The following is a 14,323-nucleotide window of genomic DNA, read 5'->3' on the forward strand; positions in this document are numbered from 1 at the left end:
GCTAGGCACATAACGCCGTATCCAGCCTTGTGTGGCCGCGGCTATTGCCTTAATGCTGTTCCGGCTTCGATAGGGCAGACAGCCCTAAATCGTCACACCGCTTGGTCACACTTGTTGGTCCACCGCTCCAGCGTGTAGCGATCCACCTTAGTGCTGTTCCGGCATCAATTGGAAAGAACGTCCTGGATCATCCCGCCACTAAATCGCAGGTACTAATCTGCTGTCCCGGCATGCAGCGATAACGCCGCGATACTGCCCTGGCGTGCAGCGATAGCGCCGCAGGAATCAATGTTTCCCGGCATCAACAGCATGGATCGCTCAGCCAATCGTTAGTAGCCACACATCTGAGAATATATAGGACCCCCATAAGGCCACGACTCATCGATTCTTCCATAGCCGCCTCCTATTAGACCCTTAAGACCTCGAGAGGAAGGGGTGTTGCGTCCCTCCAACACAGGGATTCCATCGTCCATCTCATATTCAGCATTTCATAGGTTAAATAGTCCAAATAGTTCAAATAATCACACGGGTGCCAGGTTTAAAGTAGTAAACATACAAAAACAGCACAGAAACCGGCACTCTCGATAAGGGTTTGAAATGTGCCTGGGTGCAGTGTCCAAAATCAGTATAAAACATATCCAAAAAGCGGTCCGCACTCTCAGGTCTTACAAATCACTTATATTTATTTGAAAAGGTTGGCTGACGTTTCGGCCTCCACCGAGGCCTTTCTCAAAGTACAGAAAGATAAAAATGAACATGCTTAAATACAAACATTGGCGCGAAAAAATCCCTAATTGGACTTGACTACTTAGTTACATCATCGCTATGCGTCCAAAAATTAGCATACCCTAACGGATATTTGCTATATATATATAGTCCTCAAAGAAGGAGCACTCACGGGTCTTACAAATAGAAAAATATTTAATATGGGCACAAAACTAATGTTTCGGCTGGGACGCCTTTCTCAAAGTGATACAACACTGCACAAAAACGGTTAATATACAGGAAATGACAAGTGGGGTTGTGTCAGATGAGTACTGTGTGACATGTAGCCAATTCATTGGCTGATGAGTGTCTGTACACCATTTGAATGAACCAATCATCACCATCCAAATAGGTAGAGTATTCCAAACTATAAACCATATATATTAAAGTCTATATATACAAGGTGTGTTAAAAAGAATAAACCATGGGGCAAATTCATCAAGGGTCGAATATCGAGGGTTAATTAACCCTCGATATTCGACTGGGAATGAAAATCCTTTGACTTCGAATATCAAAGGATTTTGCGCAAATACTGCGATCGAAGGAATAATCGTTCGATCGAAATATTAAATCCTTCGAATCGAACGATTCGAAGGATTTTAATCCAAAAATCGAAGGATTATCCTTCGACCAAAAAAAGTTAGCCAAGCCTATGGGGACCTTCCCCATAGGCTAACATTGGGTTCGGTAGCTTTTAGGTGGCGAACTAGGGGGTCAAAGTTTTTTCTTAAGGAGACACTACTTCGACTATCGAATGGTCGAATAGTCTAACGATTTTTAGTTCGAATCCTTCGATTTGAAGTCGAAGTCGTAGTCGAAGGTCGAAGTAGCCCATTCGATGGTCGAAGTAGCCAAAAAAACACTTCAAAATTCGAAGTTTTTTTTCTTCTATTCCTTCACTCGAAGTTAATGAATTGGCCCCCATGTGTCCATAAAACATTTAGGCCAATAGTGCCAGTGAAAGCATGTAAACTGTGTCTAAATTGCCAGTGAGACCACAACCGGCATAGTGTGTCAGAATATAAATATATAAAATATCTATAGATACATAGGGAAGAGAGAGAGATGAAAAATGTTGCACTGAGACAATAGTTGGGGTTATACCTGTACCTTTTTAATGTTCTTGTTTTGCTTCATTTCTTTATACATTATTATAATAATGTCCATAGCCAATAGTTTGACTCTATTCTTTCTACTTTGCATAATAAAGTTACCTATCACCCTCTAAAGGCTTCAACACACACAATACGTTTTAACACTCCTTAAAGCAAATTTTCAAGGACCTTTCCTTTTTTTCTTATATATTGTGCTGTAAGTCACTGATTTCACCCAGTAATTTTGCTTTTAATTAGGGGAACAAATGAAAGTAATGTTTGCCTGCTGGCTGGGTTTTCACAGATATGAGTGCAATCAGAAAAGTGAATATATTGGCCTTTTTTATACCTTAAAGGAGAAGGAAAGCTATGGAGGCATTTTATTGCCAATAGATTAGCTGCAATAGTGCAAGCTAGAATGCTATATTTATTCTGTAGAATATTTTACCATACCTGAGTAAAAAGCTCTAGATACTCTCTGTTTGTTTAGAATAGGAGCTGCAGTATTAATGTGGTGTGACATCACTTCCTGCCTGAGTCTCTCCCTGCTCTGGGCTCAGATTACAGTAGAGAATGGAGGGGTGGGGGGAGAGGAGCAAACTGAGCATGCTCTTGCCCAGGGCAATGAGGTTTAAGCTGAAGGCAGGAAGTCTGATACAGAAGCCCATGAGTACACAATAGAAGGAAAGAAATGCAGTGTTTCTTTTGACAGGGGACTCAGAGCAGCATTACTTTTAGGGTTTACTGGTATATTTAGATGGACCTTTCTGATAAGGCTTACTTAGTTTTAACCTTTCCTTCTCCTTTAAAAGTGGATGTAAGCCCCACAATAAAACTTTGCTTAGGGAAAGAAAATATAATTCTAAGCCATTGTCCAATATGCAGTTCATTAAAATTTTTCAGCAGTAGAAAAGATAGGTAAAAGTGATTGCTAATGAAAGCAGTATCTGTCTGCCCCTGCACTGGTGATTCTAACTTTTAAAACAGTATAGAAGCCATCTGACCTAGGAAGAAGCATGCAAGGCATTGTGAGAAATGTCTTGGCTGAAGAAGAGAGATAGAGATAGAGATAGAGAGAGAGAGAAAGAGAGAGAGAGAGATACTTCTTTTTTTTACAAATGAATTGAATACCATTGAAACATGTTAATACGTGTATATTGGCAAGCTGCCTAGAATTTCATCCCCTTTAAACACAAGACCCATGTAGAGCGATGTTCAACAGTAAAAAAAATATATGTAAAAGTGATTGTTATTGAAAGCAGTATCTCCCTGCCCCTGCACTGGTGATTATGACTCTTGAAACAATGTAGAAGCCATCTGACATGGGAAAAAGCATGCAAGGTTGTGTGAGAGATGTCTTGGCTGGAGAACAGATTCTACTACATTCTTTCAAGGGTCAGAGCCAGGAGTGGAGAGAGAGAGGGACAGACAGACAAACAGACAGATACTGCTTTCATTTGCATTTTTTAAACAAATAAATTGAATACCATTAAAACATGTTAAAAGGGATATATTGGCAAGCTGCCTAGAATTTAATCGGTTTCAAACACAAAACCCATGTGGAGCGATTCCCACCCTGTTTGGCCGTATCGTGACTCCCAGGATGGGTTTCTGTAACCTGAAATACAAATCATCTAATCCCGCAGAACATAAGCACATCAGTATTACAGGTGCAAAATGAAGCACTGATTTTGTGCTGGCACAAATCAAATGCAATAATAAAGGTTTTCTCCTACTGGCCAGCGTCATAACCAATCAGCAGCCTAGCCCCCCTCCTTGCCCACACCCATAGGAAACCGGCTGTCACTGCTGTTTAAATGTCAAAAAAGTTTGGGCGGGGCCAAGGCAGCCACTGGCTGCTGCTCACATCCATTAAAAGTCTTTCATCCAATTGAAATTGAGTCAGAAGTTGTAAATAGGAAACTGGAGCTTAATACACATGGTGAACCTTGATGTGTCTCTGGGGTGTGAGAGGAGAAGGCAGCACGTTGGTACCTCACTGCAAACAAAGAATTTTTTTATTTTTTTATTTATTTATTGTTTACAGAACCAGCACCAGGAGAAAGATTGGTTCCCCCTTATATATGCTTTCCTAAGTGGAGCTGGATTACACAACTAGCCAAGATCATCACAACCTGCCAGTGGTAAGGGACACTCCTTCTTGCTCCTCTCTGTAAGTTTGTGTGTGTGTCTGGGGCGCATTTACTCTTCACCCCCTCCCCCCACAGATCTTATAAATAGGATATAAATTGGTTTATTGCGTTATTACAGTGATTTTTCACGCCAAGCTGCATTTTTTGTGGCCGGGTATATTCGTATTTCAGAGAGATTAGTTATTGTAGTTGATTTTTCCCTTAGAAAAAGTTTCAGGGGGGAATAGTCAAGCACCCAGTGATACAGGATTTTGGAGTAGCCACTGAATCTGCCTTCCCTGCTAATGAAACGAAATTATAAGGCAAATAGTAAATTAAATCCTTCTGATGGATTCAATTATGGCAACGAATCCAGCCCCAGTGAATTCCTACCCCATAGGTACGTACAGGGCGGATAGACATTCGCCTAGAATTACGCACACCATTTACACTCCAAATTCCATTGTTTGTTTTATTAAACGGACACATTTCAGGGCTATCATTTGGAGCAACTCTCCCTTCAGGACGAATACAAAATATCCACTGGACTCTTGACTTTGCTACTATTGAAATGGAAAATCTTCCGACATTTACATTGTATCACTTTAATGGATATCTATGTGTCCGTTGATGGAGTTTTTTATTTTATTTCGTATAAAACTGCCATTTCGGATATAGCATTCCTCTCCATTGAATGGTTCATTTTTTTATTTTTACTCATGGTTTTTGATTTGAAAAGGTAAATACACAATATGATCTATGCATTAAATCTCTTGATATACTTAAGTTTATTATTTTACACGTTTCCAACTATGCTCTATGTTAAAGTTCACGATGCCATGCGAAAAGGTGCATTCAATTTAATTTAACAGCTTGGAGATAATAAAGAGTGCCAGGCCCATACCATAGTGCTTTTTATATTGAATTAATTGAATTAACGCAAGATTTGGAATTTGAGCAAAGCTAAAATTAGCCATTATTCTATTATGGATTTTTTTTCTGTCTTTAAAATATTTCTAGGACAAAAGAAGTGATCGTTTAATATAGATCGACTGTAAATTATATAGTCACATACATGTGTGCAATTATATATATATATATATATATATATATATATATATATATATCAATTAGCAATGGACCAGCACTCCCTTTTCTTAAAACGTAATATTCTTTATTGTGGTACCACAATAAAGAATATTACGTTTTAAGAAAAGGGAAGACTGGTCCATTGCTAATTGATATATACATATAATCACCGTGCACCCCGCCATATATATATATAACGCACACACTACACACACATAATATATGCTTGCTTTAGTTTGCTCTGCTGCACGTGTAGGGAAAGGATGAATTCATTTGACCAATCTGAGGGTGTACCCCTTTAATAAGCGATCAAGATACTGCAGAAGTTGGACGGACAGGCTGATGCCCTGTTGTCTGTGTCTGTCTTACATGCAGGGCATCAGAGCCAGGGGATGGATTACAGTTATAATGAAGATCTGGATGAGCTGTGTCCTGTGTGCGGGGACAAGGTGTCGGGATATCACTATGGACTGCTGACCTGCGAGAGCTGCAAGGTAAGGGACGTGGGGTAGGTGCGACAATAGGGACGGATAGGCGACGAGTCGCACCTGTACAGTTCTGGAGGCACGGAATCCGTTTAGAGTAATAAATCAGGACATTTTTTATTGTTGTTATGGGTGAAGTATCCAATGAATAAGGCAAATATCAATGAAAGATGATAGAATATTTAGGTAGAAGAAGGTGAGGCAGAGCACACTCTTAAAACTCTTTGTTGTGAGAAAGCCTGGTGCACAATGTAGGGAGTACGGCAACCCCCTAATGTTCGCACAAAATAAATAGCAAGGGGTAACCCTGCATTTCAGTTGCCGTGAGTGCCAGTGTATTTCTATTCTACAGATGATAGAATATGACATATCTAGATATGAATGATATGACTATAGCCCCTTGATAGGTGGGTGGCCAAGGGCAGCTTTCCTTTGGGTCAAACAGGGTCATATATATATATATATATTATATATATATATATATATATATATATATATATATATATATATATATGTGTATTGCTTTCATTGTGTGTTAAGCATTTAATAAATTATACCAAGTCCTGTCATGTCTTTAAAAATTTGTGGTGAGCACAAATTTCCCTTGTTTGTTATAGTTCGTATAGGAGCAGTGACCAGCTCCTTGTTGTAGCTCCTACCTTTTCCAGCTATAGTCAGGTAATCCCACAGGTGGCTAATAAAAGGGCAACCAAGTTTGGGCGTTTTACTTTGAAAGCAGTGAGTAAATTGCAGGTAAAATGTAGTCCCTTTGTAAAATGTATAATGAAGCAATTGAATTCTTAATGAATGAGATGAAGGTTGAGTGTAGAACTGGCCATATCGGGATGACTTTGATGTAGCTGGCCATCTTAAATATATTGCAATATATGGACAAACAATCCCTGTTTTGTTTAAAGAGGAAGGTATTTTTAGTAGCTTAAGGCACAAAATGTTTCAATTTCCTTAATATATTGATAATGGGTTGAGTGCAAAGGATCTCTTGTATTTGCCTGTGTGAATTTTGTGGTCACAACCTCATTGCAGCCCCGCTTAATGTTTTTAAAAATTAGTGGTGAACACAACTTTCCCTTGTTTGTTATATTTCATATAGGAGCAGTGACCAGCTCCTTGTTGTAGCTCCCACCCCTTCCAGCTATAGTCAGGTGATCCCACAGGTGGCTAATAAAAGGGCAACCAATTTTGGGAGTTTTACTTTGAAAGCAGCGAGTAAATTGCAGGTAAAACTTAGTCCCTTTGCAAAATGTATAATGAAGCAAAGAATTCTTAATGAATCAGATGAAAGTTGAGTGTAGGACTGGCCATATCGGGGATGACTTTGACGTAGTTGGCCAGTTTAAATATATTGCAATATATATAATAAAGGGGAAGGCATTTTAGTAGCTTAAGGCACAAAATGTTTCAATGTCCTTAATATATTGATAATGGGTTGAGTGCAGAGGATCTCTTGTATTTGTCTGTGTGAATTTTGTGAACACAACCTCATGCACCCCGTTTTTTATTAATATGTTTTATTATATGTATATATATGTTGGAGTGCTGTCCTTAATCTAGTATATATATATATATATATATATATATATATATATATATATATATATTATTGGGGTCTATATATTTTTGTGTGTGTATATGTGTATGTATTTTTTTTTACTGGTACATTTATTTCTATTTTTGCGAGCACCCAGGTATTCTACATAGTAAGCGATGTGCACCTTTGGGAATATATATATATATATATATATATATATATATATATATTATATATATATATACATACATACATACATACATACATACATACATACATACACACACAAAAATGTTCAAAAAAAATATGAGGAGCTTCTGGCATGGCTGAATAGAACTCCCTCCATGGTACAATGCAGAGTATCCCCACGACAGCTGGAGCTCTCCAAATGCTACATCTTGAGGGGAGGAACATAGTCAGTGTGTTTGTTTTAATTCTGTACTGTAACAAGTATGAACAGATGAATTAAGGTATGAAAACCCCAGACCCCGAGCATTCTGGATAACAGGTCCCATACCTGTAACTTGTACTTGAGCCTGACTAAGCTGCATGAATCCAGATTGACAGCAAAATAATTCTATTTTTTTAATGTTTAATTGATTGATCCAAATTACAGAAACATACCTCATATGGAAAACCAAAGCCGGACAGTACATCCTGTACCTGTATTCAAAAAGCCTGAGCATATTTAGCAGCACTTTGCAATAGAAGAGTGTATACATCAAACATACTGATCAAATACAAATACTGACTAGCGTGGGAGGATAAAGGGGACCTGCTCATTACAGTTTACACTCTGAAAGTTTGATCATTCTCTTATGAGCCTAAAATGGGCTAATGAGCACAAAACAAGCAGGTACAGCAGAACAAGGCACACAGGCTATTTCAGCAAGAGCATATACAGCAGCGGATACACAAAACCTTTACACAAGGTCAGAACAAATTTGTGGCAATTTCTTTACTGCAACTGTATGTCAGTCATTCTACGTGAAGGAGATATTTGGTAAAGGAAAAGGACAGACAGAGTTCACCAGAGGAGATTTCTTAAATCATATATATATATATATATATATATATATATATATATATATATATATATATATATATATATATATATATATATATATATGATTTAAGAAATCTCCTCTGGTGAACTCTGTCTGTCCTTTTCCTTTACCAAATATCTCCTTCACGTAGAATGACTTGAATGAATCCTTGATAAAGGCCCCAATGCGGGCCGAAACGTTGGATGCACAGTGTATTGAATAAACACTTTTGATAAAGAAAACGGAGTGCTGGTCCATCTTCAATTGCTACATATCCTTTTGACCGAGCACCCGGCAAGGAACTACAGAGGATAGAGTGCAGGTGTCTCACATTAAATTATATATATATATATAATATATATATATATATATATATATATATATTCAGATAGGGCTGTGAAATTACCTACAACTGAACCAAATAGATAAATATGCCCCAATGGTTTGTCTACAAATCCATCTGCAGTGTTTTTTTCTCTCACTGATTCTTTATTTATTCCCTGTTTCCACATACAAATATCAATCTACCAACCTACAGCTATAAATTCATCTTTTACTTTTTTTTTACTCTTTTTTCACTCTCCATATTCACTAGTATAGGATTTTTAGGGGCATATTGATCAAAAGGTAAACACAGAGTTCATCCTTTGTACAGAAAGATCCTATGTAAGTGAATGGAGCGCTGTGGAGTTCCCCTTGGGTAAACTGTGGCAAACTCTTTTTTCATCTTTTGAATATGCCCCATAAGTCTTTTACATGTACATCGCAGCACCGGACTGGGAGTAAAAAGCAGAAAAGCAGCCCAGGCAAAATAAATCAAAGCAGCCCACATGTAAACACGCAATGGTTTTGTACTCATCCGCACATATATTGGCGAAAAATCGCAAAAATGATGTGCATAAAGATCTGCCTTTCTCGTTTAACTGTAATTAATGTAAAATATTAGTTATTATTTAACTATTATTAGGGTTAAGGAGGTTTGCAACTTTTCCTTAATCAGTTAGCCATTCATGTTATCCTGAAATTCCTTGCACAAAGTACTCGTGTCACAGGCAATAAATGAAGAACAAACAGATGTTAAAAAAGTTTTATATCATTTTTTTGGGGGGGGGGGTGTTCTTTCAAACACACACATTTCTCTATCTTGCGCTGAATGCCACCTTATTAGCCCTAGCCAACAAAAAAAATTAAATAGCTGGCAGTTCTCACTTCTACTGACCTTTCAGCTATCTGTTATGTAAAAGAAGAGTTACTTATTGTAAGTGGCTCGCCAATTCCCTGGTCAAGTGGATCTGCAGAGCTGTGATTAGAGCAGCCAGAGAGAATTCCACGCTATGAACATGGAGGGGGAAAGTTGTATCCAAGTCAGGATTCAGGACAAGTCCAGGCAGCAGGGGAAGGACTGGAGTTAGGTAATTGCAGTAGCAGCGAGCATGGCTCTCTGCCTGCTCATTTTCTGCCCCCTCCCTTCCTCCCAATGCCTTTAGCTCCACCCCGCTCCCTCTCTGCAGCACAAGCAGCCGGCTCTGGAGCACGTCAAATGAAAACCCGCTCCTCACATCCCATATCCCAGCCGTCCGTGATAGCAGTTATCAAGGCTCCGGCCAAACTTGTTCAAAAAAATATAGAGCAGCCCTCTGGAATTCGCCCGAATGGACAGATTGCCAGTCCGGGCCACCTATCTGCACCTATCTGCACATATAAATCAAAATCTATTTCTTTAGCAGACTTAAGGTAAGAAGATCCAAATTACAGAAAGGTCCCTTATTTGGAAAACTCAAGGTCCCAAGCATTCTGGATAACAGATCCCAAGCATTCTGGATAACAGATCCCAAGCCTGTACATACCATCTCTACTTATAAATCCAAATCTAATCGTGTATTTTGTCCATCTATATCCATATATAAATCTATATTTTTGCGGATCAATTTATGTTTATTGCTAAGAGGTCAATATATTTATTTTTCAAGCTTAGTTTTCTCCACTATTCAAGAAAATTGTGGTTTAAAAAAGCGTCCCAAAATGTATACAATATATATATATTTGAATTATCGGTCACAATCATTTCAAATATTCAAATTAAAAAGAACTCTGCAGATAAAACCTGGAGTTTTTGCACAAGACATTACAATTATTTTAAAATGTTTTTAATAAGTGAGTTTTGTAAAAAATAATTCTATAAATAGGATTTGAGGCAATTGATTTTTTTAAATATACAGCATTCAACTCATGTTGAATATTTACATATCCATACATCCACTATCTACATATTAATCAATCTATACCTACAATAGAAGCATGCTTGCTAAGTTCTTTGCTTATTATAGTGTACTGTCCATTCATCCTGGCCATACATCCATCTAAGTCTATGGGGCAGACTTATTTTAGGGCAAAATTGAGAATTCACTTTCATCCATCGAACATAGTTCATACCTGCCCAGATATATCTCTTCATTCATCCATCTGTGCCCTATCACTGAGTGTACCGACATCAACTCATATTTCTGTCTATGGATGTCTCTTCTGGAATCAATCTTAGCCAACTTATAAATTGCCATGAATGACATTTGACATCCCGTTGATCATCCTGTGTAAGAACAGAACTCATTGTATTCTATAGAGCTTATCCACTTTGTAACATATGCCTTTCACCCTATATCAATTTAAATGACTGCCTTGATGGCTACACTGCAGCTTCTGTATATGCACTATATAAGCGCACCATTTGATATGTATTTAAACATAAGATTTTGTTACATTGCACCATTACATTGCAATTACTGTTCCTTTTGTCCACCTATTTCATGATTCCTTTTGCATTCTCCCCTTCTCCCATCTATTATCTCCCTCTCTGCTCACCTATCTCCTGATGAGCTTTTGTAATACCCCTCCTATACTTTTTAAACACATTTGCCAGTCAGTTTATCTATTGTCTTGTCTTTCTATTCTTCAATTTGTCCATCCTTTTGGCATATACCTCCTTATAATTTCTCTCTGAATTCTTGCCTTCACCTATTGATCGGACTCTCTCTCTCTCTCTCTCTCTCTCTCTCTCTCTCTCTCTCTCTCTGTTTACCTCTACATATTTCTCTACCTACACACACTTCTTTTTCTTTGCTGTGCGCTCAGATATACACAAACATGTGAAGTGAAATGGAGCCTATACAGATCTGTAAAATATCTACAGACTGTATAGCATGGACAATAGTGGAACACATATTTCTCACTCACTTAACCTCTGCCTTGTACGCTCCTATTCAATCTCACTATTAATACTTAAATAAATACTTAATACAGTGTGTTTATACTCACAATTCAATAGAAAAGGAATATATATGCACACATCTACTACTGTGTATCCCACAAAGACCTAAAGGCTTGAGTGTGTTATACTGGTAAAGTACATTATTTCTGTTCACAAATAAAAAGAAGATAGTCTGAGGGAAAATGGTGCAGAGCATAGGGGTCAGTGTTCAGGAGGATTCATTATGATAACTTTTAAGAATGTGATTCATATGGTAGAATCATACAAGGCAGATCTTACCACACTACTCCCGAGTGGATGTTCTTGTCCCCTTTGAGTGCTTATTGTATGCTAGACCAAGAGTGTGGTATTTATACAAATGGCCTGTAGATGTCACTGTGCTCTGTGCATACTTCCTGGTAGCTTAAAAGTGAAAGCTTACTGTTGTGTAATGCCTGCATGTCTCTGATAATAAAGCACTGTTATACTCTACTCATCCTCGGCTACCCAAAACATAACAAATGGCGACAAGGATGGCTCTTCTACCTCTGCAGCAGCCTGCACCATTTCTTCCAAACCCTGGTGAGCCGACCATACCTTTTACTGCTTGGATCCGTATGTTTGAAAATTACATTATTGCTGCTGACCAAGGGGAGATTTCTGCTGCTAGAAAGTGTGCTTTACTTATTCACTGCCTGGGAGCAGAGGGACAGCGTATATTCTATACATTACCATTACCTGATGATACTTATGAATCTGCTCTTACTGCTATAAAGAACTTTTTTGTGCCAAGAGTAAATGTGGTTGCTGAAAGATATAAATTCCGCCAACGTGGACAATGTAATGGCGAATCCACAGAACAATTTGTAGCAGCTTTGAGAGAGCTGGTTGTTACCTGTGAGTTTGGGACTCTAACACATGAAATGCTAAGAGATCAAATAGTGGAAAAAACAAACTCACCTCGCATTAGAGAGACTTCTCCTAGAGCAGGATTTAACCCTTGCAAAGGCTATTACAGTTGCTAGCCAAATTGAAACAGCAGTGGCAGGGCTACTCTCAGTCAGGGAACTGCTGGGAATGTACAGACTGTGAATTCAGCACGATGGCCTTATAATGCACAGTCACAGGCAAAATACAGTGCTAAGGAAAAGGATTCACCTACACTGCAAAACCATACAGCAAATACAAATAGAAAATGCTGCTTTCGCTGTGGTTCAATACAACACACTGCAAATCATGTTACATGTCCTGCAAAAGCTTTACGGTGCCGCAACTGCACAAAAGTAGGACATTTTGCTAAGATCTGCCGTAGATATTCATGAAGTCACTACTACAAATGTTACAGTATTAAGTGTGGATAAAGCTGGTACATTTATTCCAGACAAGTTTATATGCACTGTCAGTGTCAGTACTGCTTCTGCTGACAAGGGACACTCCATTAACCTGATGCTTGATGCAGGTTCAGCTGTTTCTATACTACCAAAGGACATTTTCTTGAAATACTTTGCAAAAGATCCGCTTGTTGCACCTGCCCTGAAACTGGTCAGTTACTTAAAGAATCCAACCCCTGTGCTTGGTTGCTTGCCAGTGACGGTACAATTTTTATTAAAAACTGCAAAATGTTACTTTTACATTGTGTATAAGGGTACTGCTATACTTGCAAGGGATCTCTTTGCTGCATTAAACCTACAATTAGTTGATGGTCTCATTACTACAGCACCAGTGCCTGCCACACAGCCAGAGTCTAAAATTTCACCACAAAGCAGCACTTCACTGGGCTGTGCAAAGAACTTTGACACAAGGTTAAGTTGAGACCAGATCTAAAACCAGTACCATTTTCTGATTCAGCATGGGAAAAACTTGCTATTAATATTGTCAGTCCTTTTACAGATGCTTCTATAGATTGTAGATTTGCTATAAACTTGATAGACTATTACAGTAAATGGCCTGAAATTGCATTTTTTTCTGACATAACATCAGCTACAGTAATAACATTTCTGTCTACAGTCTTTAGCAGAGAAGGTAATCCAAAGGAGTTAATATCAGACAACGGACCACAGTTTGTCTCATATGAGTTTGAATCCTTTCTGAGAGAGAGGAATATTGTGCATAGGAAATCTTCAGTGTATTACCCACAAGCAAATGGAGAAATCGAGCGATTCAACAGAAGTCTGAAAGAAGCACTACAGACAGCAAATATTACTGGAAAATCTTGGAAAGTATTTACAACAGAGTTCCTATATAACTACAGAGCAACATGCCATGCAACAACCCAATCATCTCCTGCTGAATTATTACATGGCAGACAGATGTGCACTAAGTTACATGTTGCAGACATCAAACTTCCACAAAATACTGTGCCTACAAAATCATCTACTGCTGACATTGTCAAGCCAAATGCAAGGCTTATACTGACAGAAAACGTGGTGCAAGAGAAGTACACTTTCAGCCTGGATCTTTAGTCAGAATTAAGAAACCAGGAATACTGAAACAAGGACAATCTAAATTTACTACACCACTTGAAGTGAGACGCCAGCGAGGACCATACATATATGAACTGTCTGATGGACGCATATGGAATGAAAGTGAAAGCTTACTGTGTAATGCCTGCATGTCTCTGCTAATAAAGCACTGTTATACTCTACTCATCCTCGGCTACCCAAAACATAACAAATAGGTCACTTGGCTCAGTCTCCTAAGTGTGTTTATCAATATGCCATGCTTTATAATCATTCTGAATGGAATAGGTATATTATGTAAATGTAAATAACATTTACCACTGTAACCTTCAGTACATTACATATGGAGAGCACTTAGCAATTTTTCTAGCCATCTGCATTTGAGAATAGATTTAAGACTTCAGAGCAATGAAGAAATAAGGTTTTCATTGTTATCATCACCAATAACACTAATAAAATG

General features: G+C 38.2%; 1 protein-coding gene across 1 annotated transcript in view; it reads left to right on the forward strand.

The window, feature by feature from the left end:
* Window positions 1–5,472: 5,472 nt before the first annotated feature.
* Window positions 5,473–14,323, forward strand: part of LOC108700024 (steroidogenic factor 1) — a 94,554-nt gene continuing 85,703 nt past the window's right edge. The window contains exon 1 of the mRNA XM_018232865.2: window positions 5,473–5,574. Coding sequence (XP_018088354.1) covers window positions 5,473–5,574 — 102 coding nt within the window. The remainder of the gene's footprint in view (window positions 5,575–14,323) is intronic.

The sequence above is a fragment of the Xenopus laevis genome, chromosome 8S, assembly GCF_017654675.1.
Source record: "Xenopus laevis strain J_2021 chromosome 8S, Xenopus_laevis_v10.1, whole genome shotgun sequence".
Classification (NCBI taxonomy): Eukaryota; Metazoa; Chordata; class Amphibia; order Anura; family Pipidae; genus Xenopus; species Xenopus laevis.